The sequence below is a fragment of the Typopeltis vanoorti genome, chromosome 17 (assembly GCF_054136105.1).
Source record: "Typopeltis vanoorti isolate ZY-2024b chromosome 17, IOZ_Tvanoo_1.0, whole genome shotgun sequence".
Lineage (NCBI taxonomy): Eukaryota > Metazoa > Arthropoda > Arachnida > Uropygi > Thelyphonidae > Typopeltis > Typopeltis vanoorti.
Window position 1 is genome coordinate 104,311,879 of NC_143565.1, and position 19,694 is coordinate 104,331,572.

The window sequence follows — 19,694 nt, forward strand, 5'->3', positions numbered from 1 at the left end:
TTAATTACCAGTTACTATCAGCTGTATATACAAATGAGCCATGACATAAAAGCAGTTGCTTTGGAGTTGTTTTCGAAATTTGTGTCTGGAGTGAAAACAAGACATTTTTTGATAGTGCAATTCTTGGATATGGCTGCAAGACGTCATTTAACTAATGAATTCAGGTGACAAGCCATCATAAGACTAGCGGTAAGCCAAAGTCAGATGGGCGTTGCATACTAGTCATTCCATGGTTCATGACTGTGGAACCATTTCCAACAGTCATGAACAGCATCCAGAAGATACATTGAAGAAAGACTACAACTGTTTTGGGTAATCAATATCTCCAATTATCTGCTTAATGAAACAGAAGTACTACCCCGAATCAGCTATGATCTGGCCTCATGTTAGCTACAGTAACATTAGTATTTGCTTCAGCTGTGTTCAGAAGGCTTTACGAAGGTGGTGGGGGGTATGCTAGGCGGACTGGTAGTCTGCATGCTCCTATCCCTGCTACAGGAGAGAATATTTGAAATGGACCAGGCTTCACGTGAACTGGACCCAAGAACAATGAGGGGGGGGTGGTATTGTTTACAGATGTTCCAATTTGCTCTACAGAGTGATGATACCAGGCATGCTCTAATCTGGAGAGAACCAAGGACATGTTATCATCCCTCTAATATCCATGAAAGGAACACTTGGTAGAGATAGTGTTGATGGTTTGGAGATTCTTGTTGAATGGTATTAACCTGCATGTGTGTCCCAGCAGGATCTTGAATGCTGCAACCTATCTCCTATGTGGTTTGTAGTTCAAATGGTGAACTACAACCCTACAAACTCCATCAAAAAGAAAACAATAGAACTAATCAAATCAGTGATCACGTGGCCAGAGGAAACAACTAAAAAAGTAATACCACATTATGCCCACACTCTCAGAATTTATGGCCTGCCAAAAACACACCACTATAACTAGTAGTTGAAGGAATCAACAGCCCTAATTATCACTTAGTTGAGAAGCTGGTGGCCGCACTCATGGAGTTGGTAAGTCATTCCTCCTCCTACATAAAAAATACACAACACTTCATAAACAAAAAAAAATTAAAAACATCCACCCAACAATGAAGATTTATTAGTGAGCTTTGACATAACTGCCCTTTTCATTAATATCCCGATCAATGATACTATTCTTCTCATACAGAACATGTTTCCACCCAATATCATGGCCCTATTTGCCCATGTACTCTGCTCCAGGTATTTTGCACGGCAAAATAATTTTTACCTACAAAAAGAAGTTACAGCCATGGGTTCACCACTCACCCACATCTCCTCAATAACTAACTTTCACATGGAAGACTTCGAGCAGTGAGCTCTAAATTCTACCAGCCTAAAGCCCAAAATCTGGCTCAGATATGTTGATGATATTTTTGTCATTTGGCCCCATGGCTGCGAAACATTAAATACAATTCTAAGCCATCTGACCAAACAGCACCACCATATCCAATTCACCATTGAGATCGAAAACAACAATTCTCTTCCTTTTCTAGACACACTTGTTACACATCTTCTGGAACTTAGGCTGCCTCTCCTTCACAATTTATTGCAAACCTACACACACACACATAGGCCAATGCATACATTAAAAATTTATACCACCATCCAATAGGGATCATCAGCACCCTCAAACAGAGTCCCAACAATTTGCTCTAATGAACAGGCTCTGAACCAAGAATTTGAAATTATTAGCCAAACATTTGTAAAAAAAAAATGGCTAAAATAAAAAAAAGTTCACAAAATCCTCCAAAAAAATGTCATCAAAAGCGAAAAAAGATGACAAGAATGCCATAGCCATACCATATATTAGGGACATTTCAGAAAAAATAAATAGAACACTACTTAATACAATATTAAGACAACCTTCAAACCCCCTGCAAAATTAAGAAATTTACTTAGCTCCTCCAAAGATCCTCTTCCATATCTTGCCCATGCAATGTACCTGTAAGTAACCTTACATAGGAGAAATAGGATGCACCATCCCAATTAGAAAAGATGAACACATGCACCACATTAAACACCTCCATTATGGTAAAACAGGCCTGTCAGACTACGCATTCCAAACATGTCATAGAATTGACTGGAAAGGCACCAAGTCCCTGCACCAAACCTTGGTTTGAAAGAAAATTCAAAGAAGCCTGTGAAATGCTGAAACATTATCCAAATCCAAACAAGAATGATGGATTAATTATTCCAAGAATTTGGAGGACCCATCTTCAAACCCGTATAGCATCCAGAACAACCACCCCATTCATAAGAAAATCTTAATACAAGAGGACTTCAGAAATTGTTTAATGTAGTTCTATTTTTTAAAAATTTATTTGTTTATTTATTTATTATTTTTTTATTTAATTTATTATTATTTTATATATATATATATATATATATATTTTTTTTTTTTTTTTCTTCCACCAGAGGTCAGGCTAGAGTAAATAATTAACAAATATTTAGATTCATCTTACTTTTGTCTAGTGTATTGTCATGTAGCTTGTATCCTGTACATATATATGTTTTTTCCTGATGATGACCTCAATACAGAGGTCGAAACTTTGAATCTCACTTTCTTAATGATAAGTAAAATAATTATTCTATCACTTGTGTTGTGTCTCCATAATTTCTTCACTATGAATGCTGACCACCATGTAACCTTAAAAGAAAGAAATATCTTTCTTAAGAAAACACTCAAGAAAGAGGTAGAAAATGAACCATGTTCCTGCAGTTCTGGCATGACTACATTTCGTCAAATGCTTCATCTACATCTTCTCCACCTCTCAGTTCTGATGATGATAATCTACTACTATCAGTTTCTCCATAACTCATGCTACTTTATTCCCTTCTGATGACCTTTTCCACAAGCTGTCTTTACTTATTTTTAAGATAAGAAGTTAATTTTAAATGATTATATTATGAAATTTACAGTTTTCAACTGTGTATTTTATTAGGATTATTTTGATTGTTAATGTTACTGTAATGTTACTGTAATTGTAAGGCATAATTAACTGACTATACAGATTAAATGACATAATGAATTAAATAATGTAATACAACTCTAATATTTTGTAATGAGTATCTTATCATCAGAGCAAAACATACAAGTTATTGAAACTACATAAAGCAAAAATAAGTAATTGAAGGTTACAAAGTGCTTCTGTTGTGCAGCTCTCAAGCTGCTGACACGTACTCTTAGGACCATGAGAACAGGGAACTTAGTCATTAACAATTCTAGGCAAACATAGCCAAAAGGCAAAGGAGAGCAGAACTTCTTACAAAGTGTATGGTTTATGGTGTAAAACGGTTATTACAATAAAATTATTATGTTTAAATTTTCCGCTAACATTAAAATTATTTGTATCTAGAAATTTTATAGTCATATCGAAGAAAAACGATTATTTGCATATATGAACCTTAAAATGTGTATGTGTGTGTGTATACACACACACATTAAATTACATAATAATTCATATACATGATATGTAATGAATTATGTAGTGTGCGTGCGCGCGCACACACACACACAACACACACACAAACCTTTTTGGTGTTTGCAAGTTGCACTTTAAAATTGGGATTATTAATGAGAGAAGTAGTGCAGAGTCACTACTTCCCAGAATTTGCAAATTTCCATGCTAACATTCCAATTAAGATTGTGTTGATCCTGAAGAGCTTTAGAACAATGTTTGAAGAGTGTCTTGTGTGAAGAATTTTTTTTTGTATTGTTCCATAGGAGCCTGTGGCTAGTAGGCACTCTCTGCAAGACTAGTCTTCTCAGCCTGAAAGAAATGGGTATATTTCATATATTCTGATTGTTGGATGTCTTGTATCCCCCAAGGAATATGCCCTTGCTGGATTTTATGTAGTCCAAACCAGTCTGGTCAAAATAGGAGAGATTACAGGAACAAAAAATCTGGTGCACTCTCGGGTGAGCCAAGTGTGGAAGTTTGTCTTTTGTGGAAGGTAGGATTGAGAAAATCTTGTTTACTGGATTGAAGGGTATCAGAAATTCAAATGTTTTTAGGAGTTGTGAAATGCATTCTGAGATGGCTTTTATGTAAGGAATGAGATTCTCTTGGTATCCAGTGATGGGCTGTTAGAAATAGAATAATTGTTTAAGATGCATTCTACTTGAAAAATATCCATTCAGACTGATGTTCTTTATAGCTTAAAATCTTGTCCAAAAGCATCTTTGAAAGAACAGATGACATGTGCCCTCTGAGCAAGAGGGCAAGACTTTAGATTGATAGCAAGATATCTTATGCATCTCTTCCAGCTTGATATTTGGAATTTGAGAAGGGAAACCAGTTTGAGTTATGAATGTTGAAATCCCCCAAGGAAAATGCCCTTGCTGGATTTTATGCAGTCCAAATACTCAAATAGCAAGGTCATTTTCCCTGGGGGGGGGGACTTTGATATTGGGATGAGAAACCGTGCCATCTCTGTATGAGACTTTCCAAGTCACTTTCAGTTGAAAAACTCTGATAAAGCACTTCATATCTAGGTGGAATTCAAATCCAGCTCTTTCAAATTGAAGAGCATCATCAGCACTGACTGAGCTACAGAGGCTCTCTCACTGAAACATAGTTCAAAAAAAATAATGATAATTTCATTGCTATATTTCTTGTAAAAGTGTTCATAAAAGATGATGGTGATGCAAAGCATGTATATAATGTGTGTGCACACTTTCTTTTAGGCTGAAGGCTTCATCTAACTGGTAGAGAATAAGATCTAAGAAATGGAGATAATTATTAGTTTCAGGGTAAAACTGTATATTTAGAGCTCCATCAAAGAACCTTGCTACACAACAGAAATTTTGTTCACAAGTCTACACTGAAGACTTGTCATGGTATTGCTTAGAATTCTCTGTGAAATAGTTTGTGGCCATTGCTGGGAAGTGTAGACTTCCCATAACTATTCCTATCACTTATTTTTGCATTTTTTCTCACAATTACAATAACCTGAATGCATTACAAATTCCAAGAGTTTGATAATAATATTAGGCAGGAAATCTTGTTTAAGTAAATTTAGAGTATCTTCAAAAGGGTATGCTGATAAACATCAAAACAGTATCCAGACTAATTGAGATAACTGTAGATGTGAGACAAAGTTCAAAACCTTCATTTTAAATCCAGCTATTCTTGGGGAAGATAGATTTGTCTGCAGAAACTGATAAGATTATATCCAGGACAACTATTGCAGTTTTCACCATAATAGGTCTTAAAGAAGTGCCTTGTTTATGAACTTTAGCTGGGGTGGCAGGTCCATTAGTTGATGACTTTATAGAAGTTTGTCTCAAGTTGATGACTTTATCAAGAAATTTGTTAGTATAAATCTGATTTTGCATAGGCTGATCAGTGATAAAACAATGTGATTCTTTGTTCACTTAGTTAAGTTTATTGTAATGTTCCGTTATATTCTGAACTACCAATGCTTCTCCTCATATCAGTCTTAGTAAATATAAACTTATTCCTTTATTTCACACTTATTACTCTGAATAGCCCAAGCAGTCATTTTTATTTTAACTTTTTTAACTACAATTTTTAAACTACTTTTTGACATATTTTTGTAAGTTGTATGAAAATTTTCTTTAAGAGTATATGATTTTTTTTCTTTTCTTCGACTTTTTTTTACTTCTTGAGTCTACCAGTTATTATTTTATCTCTTCACCATATACATCCTTACCTGAGTAGAGCAATATTTGGATCCTGATTTTGAACTGTTTGGTTTTTCTCAATATAATGATTATATATTTCATTTCATATTAGGGAGAAAATTTTAGGCAATTTATGTTTGATACATTTTGAGTAAACTGAACTAAAAATATAGTAGCTATTTATGAGAATTTTTGTCTTGTTTATATTTTTTTAACTCATTGTTTGCAGCTGGCATTTAACACATGCTTTTTTTTTTTTTGACATGGTCTTCAGATAAACCTTGAAAAGCTTAGATTGGATGGCCTTCCTCTGCTTATTCATTTATTTATTTGATTTTCTATATCTTTACCCCTAGAAAATATTAATCTTAAACTGGAGTTCCTAGCTGCTTTGCTGTATTTGTTTTCTTGATTAACAACAAGCCATGGTATCACCACTCTGCAGCCAAAAAAATTTAATATCATCAGAATACATTAATGTACTTTTTTTTTTCCCGACATTCAAACAACGACCCTTTAATTAATTGACACTTGCATATCTAATGATTTTTAGTACAGCATCATATAATTGTACCTCAGTTATTAAAATGGCAAATTTCCTTCCTAGCACTGAGAGCTAGAAACATCAGAAATTAGTTCAGGCACGCTCCTGGATGAATTATGAAATACTTGATATGCAAGTATTATATACTTGCATATCAAGACTACACAAGGACTTGAAAGAAATCTTGGACTCAGTGCCACATAGTCTATAGCAACAGTTCTGAGGTCTAACTTTAGACATGCTATAGTTTATTGTTGCAGAGACAAAAAGATTTTAGCAGTGGAAAATTTGGTTACCCATAACCAAGAAAGTCAATATTATTATTTTCAATGAGATAGGAATGACATATATATCACCAGGAATATATATCTTGCATGTGAAAAGCAGCAGATAGAACTAATTTGGTGGTGGTGGGGGATGTAAAAATAAGCAAGTCAAAGGCTTGCAGAGATTTAAAAAAATTTGTTACTTAATGATATAGGGACAGATGGAATATCAGCCCATTTGCTAAAGGAATGTTCAGCCAAATTGGCTATGCCTTTCACATGTTTGTTATATACCTTGAGTCTCAGTTCAGGAATGATACCACAGGAATGGAAGGAACTTATGATAGTTCCATTGTACAAGGGTGGTGCAAAAACTGATGTGTCTAATTACTGACCTATCAGTATCTCTGGTATGGTAGTGAAGATTTTAGAGAAGTTGGTAAGAACTTGCATATAGAAATGGGTAAACAAACATGCTATACTTTGCAAAGAACAGCATGGGTTTACTAAAGCAGCATTTCCCAAACTATGTTCTGCAGAACATCAGTGTTCCACAGAAAGTGAATAAGTGTTCCATGAAAAATGATCAAAATTAATATGAGCCTGGAATGGTTTTAAATGCTGCAACAAGTTCAAACATGTTTGGAAATCAGGCGCTCCTCACTTTGTGTGTGGATTGTGCTATTAAGGCCAGTGTGTGCTAGCCTTGACTCAGCTGCTGGCTAACAGCCACCCACAGTGGTCAATACCTCTGAGAGCGAGTGAAGTGCAGCGCAAGTCAAGAGGCAGTTTGGAGCAGTGCCACGGCTAAAGTAACTGCAAGATAAGTATGTTTAGCAAAAACAGTATCAGATTGCATACCTAGAGTTAGATATGCAATCTGCTTTAGTCACCTGTGTTTTTTGGGAGATGTGAAAGTAGCAGAATAATCCTTTCAGAGAAACATTTCAGTGAATAATTGGATGGAAGAAAACCAAGGGGTCATTTGTGTAAGAATGTAAGGACTAGAATTTTTTTTTTCTTGGAGAGCTGTAAATGAGTGAAATAGATTGCCAAAGTGGTCATGAGTACTCTGTAGGCAAAGGATTTAAGCAATATGATAGGCATTGCCATTAATGATGAGTGGACCTCTCATGATAAGTCTTTGGACTTCATGGAGATGCCCATGTAATAATAGTACTGTAATAATTATTATATTATTTGTTTGTAGTCCTGTTTAACTGTGCCATTTGTGATGTTCGTTAATTTGTAAATTGTAGTTTATTATATTGTTTGTGACGTTACCTTTTTACTCTCAATGTATTTCCCTTCTTACTTTGTTATTTTTGTGTCTGCTTGATCTTGTACAAAATGACTATATGCTCTAATCTCTAACTCACATATAATACTATTATTTTACTTTAATCCTTTAGTAATCTACTTAGCTTTACTTCCCCTCCCCCCTTTTCAATGCTGTAAGGTAGCATTTCTCAACCTTTCTAAGGCCAAGGACCAGTGATATGCCTAAAACAATTCTACACTAAGTTATGTAATTTTTTTTTAAAATGTATGTGGGGATTATCAACATTTTAGAAAAACTGTGCCTTTTATAACATAATAAATCTAAAAGAATGTTTTGAATACACATGGAAGCATAATTAATTAAGTTGGAAATAAACGATTAAAAGTGTATCATCACTGAACAAAGTTTTCATTTTTATTAAACAAATAAAAGGTATCAGTTTCCGATTTGCTGTGGGCAAATGAATGGGCATATCATGGCTGTCCCAACATCCCCATTCATCTGCCTACACTCATTAAGTTCACCCCACAACAACTTTTTAGCGCCGTTGGTACCATGGGCAAATGAATGGGGGTATGTCAGCGCTGTTCCACTATTATCTTCATTCATCTGCCCACCATGAAGTTTATCTTAATCCCCATTTATCTACCCTCAGCAACTTTTATATTTTATATCTTATCCCATTCATCGGCCCATACTCGTGAAATTTTATCCCCACAACAAGTTTTATCTTCACGCACTCTCTGATTCAACCTGCGACATGTAAACTGTTCCATTCGCTAAGTGTGTTGTGAGACGAGGGGAAAATTCTTTTCTTGTTCTTTTCTTACTCCATTCATCATAATACTGAATACGAACTTGACATCCATGGATTCCATCATGGATGAACGCCCTTGTCCTGTCTAAACCATCCCCTGCATATACCCAAAACTTTCACTCAGAGCATCCCAAAGCCATTAATGCCCCCCCCCTCCCCCCTCCAGCCACACACACACACACCCAGCTGATACAAATCGCCTTATTTCCCTGATGAGTTTTCCATGACAAGCAAAAAAATTTAAGGCATCCTGTTATGTGAGGTCCTTCCCGAATTCTATAAACAGTCCAACCCACGATGTCAGTCACAAAGTGCCAATAACGTGGTCGGGAGCATTTTCCCACCAGCCACCGTATGTCGTATATACTGAACACGTGATTTATACTAATCGTGTTATGATGGTGGTTTTAATTATATCTGTCCTGTTTTATCCAGAGTCACAGCAGTGGTCATCGTAAATCCAGCAGATTCATTAATCGTGTGGTAATTTTATTTATATCCATCCTGTGTGTTGCTTGTATTCGTTACGTTGTGATGTGTGTTTCTGTACAATCCATGACCGAGCGGATGTTGTTGTTTGCATGCGGTGGATTCAGTGTGCTCAGCCACCTATTCTTGCAAGCGACTGTACGAGATAAGGAACTTCGCTAAATGGGATGCAGGCAGCTATTCTCATCGCCAGCAGAGCTGAGCATCACATTGACGTCACTTTGCGTAACTTTTGTTTCATCCCCGATTTTGTTCGGGGTTTCAATGTTGCAAAAGGTGCAAATTATCTGTCTTTTACATAACTAATGCACAACACCAGTTTTTTTTTTTTTTTTTTTTTTTTTTTTTTTTTTTTTTTGACTGCCTTTATTTTGTTGTAGGCATCAAGAACAGCTAAAGAATTTCCCTGAAGGGAGAGATTGAGTTACATTTAATTTCGAAAAAAAATGTCTAAAAGATAGGATTGTGTTGATAATCATGCTTCGTCAACAAGGAGTGATGCAAAATTAGAATTACATTCATTTACAAACAATAAAACTTCATGCCTTAATTGAAATAATCTTGTTAATACTTTACCCCTGGAAAGCCAGCAAATTTCAGAATGAAGCAAAAGTTGTATATATTCGCTGCCCATTTCATCGCAGAGTACTGAAAATAATCTGTTATTTAACGGTCGAGCCTTAATAAAATTAACTAGCTTTACAGCGTTGTATAGCACAGTTTTAAATTCTAGTGGCATTCCTTTGGAGGCCAACCTTTCCCTATGTATGAAACAATATATCCGGAGCCACTTTTTTGACCATAGAAACAGCCCCTAACTATGCCTGCCTGTAAGGGCGTGAGCTCCATCTGAACAAAAGCCCTTGCATTTTTCCCAGTGGATCCCTTTGTGTATTATGTAATCATTGAGAGCGTGAAATATTTCTTCTCCAGTTGTTCCGGATGACAAAGTTCTACAAAACAGATTATCGTCATGAATGTTGTTATCATGCACATATCTTATGTAGCATATAAACTGTGCATTATTTGTAACATCAGTAGTCTCGTCCGCACGGTAAGCCTAGTGGCTTTGCGCTTTGCAACCGTATGTCTGGGGAAGGAGTGTCCCAGGTTCGATTCCCGTTGTGAGGAACTTGAGGATCTTCCTCAGCCATAGCTAAGTTAGCCGGTCTTGGGTGTGGGCAATAGGGTTTTTCTGCCAGTTTATCTGGCGTTTTTCATCTTGCAAGCAGGCAAACCGGCCCCGTGAACATGCGCTTCTACAGTCAAAAATATATACCCCAGCGGCAGGCTAGGCGACAAGTCGGTTGGGAGTGGTACCAACAAGAAGTTGCATCTAAGTAATACGCGGACCCTGCATAGGAAGCGGGTAGTAGGGTTTAATGCGTAGTGAAAGAGGTAGTCTCGTCTATTTGTAACGCATAATAATAGCTCTTCTTAACTCTTTCGATTAACTGAGATTCTACGTCACCTGCCATATCATTAATTCTGCGACCTACAGTGTCATTGAAAGAAGAGTCAAATCAGCATCTTTTAGTAACTTGTTGCCAAACATAGAATGAGGTTTCTCTGTTTTTGCTATGTGCAAATTTAAGAGATGGATGCTTCCAGTGCCTTGCTATTAATCAGACCCATGGCTGAAACTACATCTTTTCCATGATTTAATGTCGCTAAGCATCGCTGAAATTGGCTTTTTTTTTTTCAATTACAATGTTTAGTTTCTAAATGTTGGAGTTTTGCAGTTTCATGCACTCGTTTGACAACACTTCATAACACAAAACACACTGAGGTGTCTGTTCACTTTCATCTCGACACCAAGTAAACCCGAATTCCAAATATGAACTGTTATATTTCTTACTGTACATTTTCTTTGAACTGCTTGTTTCTTCTACTTTAATAGTATCAGATTTACTTGTCATTACAACACGGGTATCACAATTAGGGTTAGCATCACCTGTTTCATTTGCTCTTCTTTTTAAAGTCGTAGTTCTAAGCCACTTTTCCATTATTAAAAACGTTTCCGAAAAATATATCAATATATAAATACTGGGGTTAACTGACAACACACTTTGTCCAAGTATCATTTAGCACTTCTGAAGATATACTGAGCCTTGGTCAAAAGAAGTAATAAAAATCAATAAACAACAAGCAGTTGGTTGAAATGTGGATAACACATGTTCACATCAAATCTGACAAAACAGCAAGGGAAGGCAGAAGCAATAAAACTATATTGTTGTTCACTTCACTCCTCTTATTATTCGTCATTCTGCCGCTACCAATTATTGTAGTGCCAGAATGACGAGTAATAAAAGAGGGGTGAGGTGAACAACAATATAGTTTTATTGCTTCCGCCTTTGAACATTCTGATGCTATTTGTTGTTTTTTAAGTCTCCATTTGATTTCAATAATTTTTACTCACTTATTCAATTTTAATTTGTTTGGATAATTAATATACATATATATTTAATTAATTAATTTAATTTTTAAGTTATTTAATTTAAGTCTTGCAGACTACCTGTGGTCTGCAGACCACAGGTTGAGAAACACTGCTGTAAGGTATACTTTTACACATAACATAGAATCAAGAAAAGTCTCTGGCTGGGGCAGAGACTTTTAATCTAGGGTTGCTGTATTTCTACTGTATTAATCCTTAAAAATTTATTTTTGTTAATGACTGTGCCATTAAGGATTGTGTAAAAGAATTTTCTATCTTTCTTTTACATACAAGAGAATGATTTAGCTAAACACGTATAATAACCTTTAAATCAGTTTTATCTCAAGCAACTTCGAATTACTCAGTCCTGGGTGTTACTTCACTTAGGTCACACAGGTTCGATTTGTTTTTATGAGACAGTGCATTGGCTAACAAAGATCAGACAGCTATTAACAAAACCAAACATGTTTATTATAGCTAAGACAATTAATATACAAAAGTAATGGGATATATCACGTGCCTGATTCTCCACACATTCGTTAAGACAATCACTTGAAACATTAGATAAAGAAATTATATACACTCAACTTATTAGACATGTGGATGGATTTTTTGCATATTTAACCTTACTCTCAATCTTATTAAATAAGGCACAATTATACTCAACATGTTCTAAGCATTAGATAACACAAGCACTATTCAAGATTACAATATTCTATTATACACATTCAAACTGACGTTCGGCCTTCTGACCTCTTCAACACATTATACCATTAATTAAACAGAATCAACATCTATCGTACACACAATCTAGGCTATTAACATAAAGCAATTTACTTACAAGCTCACTATATCATGTACAGTCCTGGATCTTAAAGTGATAAGGGCGAATTCCACTGGTTTCTTTCTTTGCGCGACGGCTGTGATCGGGCACTGTCCTATGGTTGTTGTCTTGCAAATTTCTTCCTCGTAACAGTAACGTATTTCTTTGGCGATGTCAGAAACTGGATCGGCTGCGACAAATCAGCATGCACGTGGATCGGCACACCTGTTGAAGAATTTCACAGAAAGCTGAAAGCTATCTTGAAATATGGCCTCTTCAGTCAGCGAATTCCCCATTATCTCCAGAACTACTGCTCGCGGAACCCCTACTCTTCCTCTCCTCGAAAAGCTTGTTATGGGAACAAAAAATGAGAGAGAGAGAGAGCTTTCGCCCTTCAATCTCCGCCTTTTATATCATTGGCCTTCCAAAAACTTCCTAGATTTACTCGAAGTGCCCTTACGTTAGGTTTTGGCAGCAAAACTCATATAATCGGGTGACCTTTGAGACTGATGTTGACCTTCAGTTTACTAGCATAATCCTGTCTGATCTTTTTAGTTACAATTGCTTGTGGTTCTACATTCAGTTATTCTAACATTATATTACTAAATTTATTACATTACAGTAGGTTATATACATTCTTAATTATGAGTATTTTATGGCCTATGTAAAATCGATATAGTAGAAAAGTATTTCTGTATTTCACCACAAGAGATTTTACAGTACCCTTAATCAACTGCTCAGTTGAAAGTATTGATTCTAGACTAAACTAATGCAAAAATTTACATTTAGTCAGGTATGAGAAATGCATACATAAACCCATTCACCTCAAACAGCAATTGGCATTATGATGTTGGAGCATTAAAAATAATAATGACATACAAAAGGGTAATTTTACTCTTTTATAGTTTTAATTTTCATATTTTGATGGATATTGTGACTCCAAAGAACATACATTTTCGTCTTTTTTTTTAAGTCGCTTGTGACTTCCTGAGCAGTGATAAGCAAGTAAAAGGAATTGTGCATATTAAATATACTAATTTAATTAACTAATTCCTAAGAAGTTTCTGACCCTTCCCTCAAGGTTTACACAATCATTTGGAATTAAACAAATTCATACTATTTTTTACTTTCTGTTGATTTAGAAACAAGCATATGGTCTCAAGTAGAAGTAAGAGGACAAGGTCCTTGCCCCAGGAGGAGGCAGTGTTGTTGTCTTGTGGGAAATAAAGTCTTCCTGTTTGGAGGAACTAGGTATGTAGATTTTATAGCTCACATGCTAAACCAAAGAAGACTGATTTACACCATTTCGTAATATTAGATTTGCCTATCAGTTTCAATACCTAGTCTAGCCATAAATACTGTTACAACTTGAATAGTGCATAAACCTTTAATCTATCATTAAATCATTTACAGCTTTCAACACATAAAAACCACATGTATAATGTGCATATAGTGGCACTCAATTTTCAAAATGTTCACCTTTTGCATTCGCACACACCTGAAGTCTGTGAGGCCACATATCAATGGTAGCACACACAACATTCAACAAAAACGCTGCCACTACTCACTCCAAATCCACCTTCAGGCTGGTGATGTTTGAGTGTTGTTTCTTGCAGGCTACTCTATCAAGCACTAACCACAATTTAAAGTCCAATGGATTCAGATTGGGACTTTCAGATGGCCAATCAGATGGTGATATGTGGTTTTGGCCTCCAACCACTGTTGTGTGGTCCTTGCATTGTGTGCAGGTGTTCAGGGGCCGAGTCCTGTTGGAAGGTCCACTGCCTATGAAACAAGGTGTTGTTCAGAGGCTGTACAACAGGGTCCAGCATGGTGTCTTGATACACTTATGTATCAAGGGGGATGAAAGTCTACAGCACAATTAATTGTGCTGTAGACTTTCATCCCCCTTTTCTTGCATTTGCAACTTGGATCCCCTGATATGTCACCTCCCACCACCACCACCACCACCACCAAATCATCATTAATGCAGGGGGATGATCTCTCTGAATCCTCAGTGATATGCCACATTCTGTGTGACCATCCAGAGCATATACCCGATCATAGTTAAACAACTTGTCAATGGTGAAAATCTTTTCATCTGTGAAGATGGATATTTATTTAGCGTTTGGCTAAGAAGAATGCATATGCTACCACACACACAAAAAAAACCATATACAAGACAACAAAATGCATAAAATAATACAATAGTGTGAAGTGACATAGACATTCAATTTTATGCTTATTTGTAAGTTCAACAACCAGTCAACAGCATCAGTGGAGACTGTTATAAAGTCAGATACTGGTCCCATGAAGGCTCTGTGAGGACAGTCAAATGTGATATGTTGTATAGTTTGGTTATCCTCACCACAGCCAGAAGATGAGTTTGGTTTTATTCCCCAAGTAAATAAGGAAGCTCTGCACCTACCATGGTTGGTGCGAACCCTATTTAGGAAGGTCCATATTTTTCAAGGTAGGTCTAACCCTGATGGAGGGCTGTTTGGGTTAAAGACAGTCTGCCAGATTACCAGGACTTTTCCAATCCATTCTGTCTGCCATGCTATTGTTGCATCATAGCCCTCAGTGACAAGTTGTTGTGCCATTACAATAGGCGGGTGTCTTGACTTAAGCCTCTGTGATGTAAAGCTGTCAATATCAGAGTGTATAGGAAGCAAGGGGTTCCGGGAAATTTTGTTATATTCACAAATCAGATTGTCTTGGCAGTTGTATGTAGCTCAGAACTGGTAGCCAATATGATGGAGTAGTCTTTATTGTTCCAGAAATGATATGCATTGTCTGACTCAACACGGTATCAATTAATTTAACATGTGCACTGTTCAGCCAGACAGCTGAGCAGTATTCAGCAGTTGAGTAGACGAGGCCCAGAGCCAATGTCCTTAATGTGGGAGCACAAGCCCCACCCAGGTTGTTCTGGCAAGTTTATGCAGTATGTTATTTCTAGTTCTGAGTTTGGCAACAATATTGGAGAGATGTCTATTAAAGGAGAGGGTTCTGTCCAGGGTTATGCCCAGATACTTTGGATTAAAATTGTGCTGTAGTATGTTCCCATTTAGCTGCACTCTTAAGCTGTCTCGTGCCATTCTATTGTTCAAATGGAAACAGCATGTTTCAGTCTTGGTAGTGCTTGGAATAAGATGCCACTTCTCAAAGAAGTGGTTTAGCTCCTCTTGGTCACTAGTTAGTACCTGCTCTATAGTACAGAAGTTCTGGTGTTGGAATGTGATGCATAAATCATCAGCATATGCAAATTTTCTAGACGTTGTCATTGGAAGATCAGATATATACAAATTGAAAAGAAGAGGGGCCAGAACTGACCCTTGTGGGAGTTCATTGTTAAGTTCTTGGCTTGCTCATATCATCATCTAGAACTACCTGTATTGTTCTATTAGATAGAATAGTGTTGATCAGATTGGTCCTTTTTTTTACATTTCAGTATTTTAAGTAGCTTATAGATCATGCTGTTCACAATGGCATGTGAAGATATGTCCAGTAGAACTACCATAGACTTTCATCTCCAGCTCGTCAGTTAGTACATGTGACATTGTTCTCTGTGAAACGTTCATCTCTCGTGGTATCACTTTCAGCATTCTTAAAGGATTGTGGCAGAGGTGTGCCTTCACAGCCCTCACAAGCTGTTGTATCCTAACACAGCATTGCTGACCTGTTTTTTGGCAGCCAGATATATTTTCTGTATTGTTATAATGGTTAATAGTCCAATACACAAACATCCTACTGATTCCCAATGTTTTTAAATGTTGAAAATAACAGGTGGCTGCATTCCAACCTTGTGAAGTGCTATTACAGCTACATGGTTCTCACAATCTTCCCACTACATGACCTGGACAACTAGACAATTCTCTCTACTGATAAACATGTGAATGTTGACTGCACAGATCACCACTAATGGAACTGACTTGTGTGAGTCTGTAGGCAGTATTGAGGGGGGGGGTGCAGAAGTAGTAACAGTATTTATGACAAGACTGTGTAATATGCATTCCTTGTTTTTAAATTTTATAATTGATGCATAATGATATAAAATTTAAAAATGATTCACTTGGACTAATTCTAGTCTATAAAACTGCTTTTATAGGTGTGATAGACTTGAGAATTGGTTAGTCCTTCCACATAGTTCAACCACTCTTTTAACAATGTTTTCATGCAGGAGACCAAAATAAAGGGCAAGTTGCTCCTGCTGTCTTATACACCTCTCCATGACCTCCCACATGCATGTTGACATTCAGCTTAGGTAATTGAGTTACTGCTGACATTTGTTTGCTCAGACTCAGTGGAATGCTTATTGAATCATTCTTAAATAGTTTTTAAAAGGCTTGATGGAAGACCCTATCACATGGAAAAATAAAATGTTGCCATTTTATACATTGTGAGATATGAGTTGTAGATGCTTTCTATGTAACATGATGATAGACAGACAAAACAAATTAGGTACTTTTGCCTAATTTGGATGAATTTTATTGAAGTTTCGTATTTGGAATCCTTACACAAAATTATCAAGCCATCCCAATTTTTGTTTCAGTAAGGAAATACCGTGAATAGACATATTACTTACTATTATAATAATGGAATTAACTCATAAGCTAAGGGAATAAAAATCCCTTCTTGTTTTTCAGCCAGTAAGCGAAACTAAGATCGAACACTACGATCTGTAACGTTTCATGCCGACGAACTGTCAGCGTATCCAAGCGTAAGTGGTCCAAGCGTAAGCACTACCAAGTAGTCACTTACACTTGGATACGCTGACAGTTCGTCGGCATGAAACGTTACAGATCGTAGTGTTCGATCTTAGTTTCGCTTACTGGCTGAAAAACAAGAAGGGATTTTTATCCCCTTAACTTATAACAACGTCGCCAGAAAAAAATAGCCTTTTGTCTTTTCATCTTAGGAATTAACTCATGTAAATTATTCTTTATTCGTAGAATTTTCGGCTGAGTATCACAGGCATCATCAGTACAGGTACAAAGGCTAATTAAACAATAACTGTTTTATTCACAAAGCACCACCTAAGTAACCAAGGTTAAATTTCCTAAATTTATTTTACCCCCCCCCCCCAATATATATATAACTATATATGTGTATACAATTACAAGCTAGTAAAGATTTGCTGATTTATAGAGTACTATCTTCCACAAGGGGGGAAAGACGTAGATCATTGGATCTGTTTAGGTTAGGAGTGAAGTAACGTTTCACATGTTTCTTTGTAAAGCCGTTCCATTGGGAACCGACTTTTGTGAATGACTTTTGTCTTGTTCCACTGAACTCTATGTCTGATGTTGATGGTATGCTCTGCAAGTCCAGACTATTCATGTTCAAGGTAATAGATGTACGCTTGTGTTCTTCTAACCGAATCAGAGCAGATCTTCCTGTTTGTCCAAAATATGGTAACCCACAAGAGCAGGAAATCTGGTAGACACCTGGATAGCTGCGATGTGGGAGCTTGTGCTTTGGAGACACGAGGAATGTGGTGATTTTTTGATGGGTCGAAAGGCCACACAAATATTTAGTTGTTTTAGCACTTTAGCTATGTGTTCGCTAATGCCTTGTACATAGGGGATAGTTATACGCGTAGGTTCTTCTGTATTTGAAGAGGATGCTGGAGCACGACTACTTAAAGCTCTTTTTATGAAGGAATTCTTATAACCATTGGATAGGAAGGAGGAATTAATATATTGTAATTCTTTTTGTAATAGTTCTTCTGAAGAACAAAAGGAGTGGGCTCTATGAACTAGTGTTTTTATGGTACCTGCCTTTTGACTGGGATGGTTATGTGATTCAGCATGGATGTACTGTTCTGTATGAGTCTCCTATAGACTGTGAATTGTAGGTTACCATCTAGTTGGCAAAGAATTAAGAGGTCTAGAAAGGCTAACTGCTTATTTACTTGTACTTCTAGGGTGAACTGGATCCTTGGATGAAGTGTATTTATTTTTGAGAGAAACTGTTGTAATTCTTCCAAAGTGCCCTTCCATATTGAAAAATTTCATCCACATATCTGAACTAAAGGTTAGGTCTGGGTGTAATGTTGTCAAGATACATTGTTTGAAGTGCTCCATGAAGTAGTTGGCAATAGCAGGAGATATTGAATTAACTATTGCTGTTCCTTTGATTTGTTGGTATAACTGGTTTTTGAAGGAAAAATAACCTGACTTTATTACAAATTCAAATAATTTGACTGTCTGGAGGAAATTCTTGGTGTAGTAATTCAATGCTGTCTGCCAAAGGAACATTCGTAAATAGCAAAACAACATCTAGACTAATCATAATCTCCGAATCGTGTAGATGCAGATCGTAAATTTTATTTTTGAAATCCACAGAATTTTTTATATACGTAGCAGATCTTCTAGTTGAAGAAGGGAGTAAATTTGACAGATATTTTGTAAGTGGGGCAACCTATACAGTCTACAACAGGTCTTAATGGAATTCCTGGCTGATGCACTTTTGGAAGACCATATAATCTCGGTGGGTGCCCAAAGGATGTCTTTAGTGTTTTTTTTTTTTATCTTCATCCCATATCGATATTTTTTCTATAAGAGCATTAAGCCTTTTTATTTGACTACTGGTAGGATCTGAAGTGAGGGGCCTATAAGCCGAATACTCGTTGGGTAACAGTGATATTTTTCTCTCGTATTCTCTTCTGTCTTGAATGACTACAGTTTGTCAATTTTCGTAATAATTAGGTTCTTGTTATTTTTTAGCGATTTCAATGCTTTTTGTTCAGCATACGATAGGTTCGACCGAGGAGGCTTAGAAGCTAAAAAGAATTTTTGTACACTCAAATCTTGTCCTATTGGCTGTTTTTTGGGGTAAGGATCGAATACCTCCGTCTATGCTATGGGATGAAGATAAAAAAGAAAACACTAAAGACATCCTTTGGGCACCCACCGAGATTATATGGTCTTCCAAAAGTGCATCAGCCAGGAATTCCATTAAGACCTGTTGTAGACTGTATAGGTTGTCCCACTTACAAAAGATCAAAATTTCTGTCAAATTTACTCACTTCTTCAACTAGAAGATCTGCTACGTATATAAAATATTCTGTGGATTTAAGAAAGAAAATTTCCGATCTCCATCTAGATGATTCGGAGATTATGATTAGTTTAGATCAGCAGTTCCCAACCATTTTGTTTCCTAGAGCACATTCTAATAGGCGACAGGCACCATCTGTTTTTTCAAGCAAATTTTTTTAATTCTTTTGTTAAATGAATACATACAAAGTTTATATTATAAACAAATGTTTTATTACTTAAAAGTTTACATTATATAAAAATTTAAATATATATATGTAAGTTAGTGTGATCTTTGGCATTGCATTTCATTGGCCAGTGA

The 19,694-nt window shown here is 36.4% G+C and overlaps 1 protein-coding gene across 4 annotated transcripts in view; it reads left to right on the forward strand.

Annotated features, from left to right (window-relative positions):
- LOC150097733 (kelch domain-containing protein 3) overlaps positions 1-19,694 on the forward strand; it is a 178,315-nt gene that overhangs the window by 94,124 nt on the left and 64,497 nt on the right. For all 4 annotated transcript variants that reach the window (XM_090407769.1, XM_090407768.1, XM_090407766.1 and 1 more), the window contains exon 7: positions 13,475-13,583. In XM_090407769.1, coding sequence (XP_090263895.1) covers positions 13,475-13,583 — 109 coding nt within the window. The remainder of the gene's footprint in view (positions 1-13,474; positions 13,584-19,694) is intronic.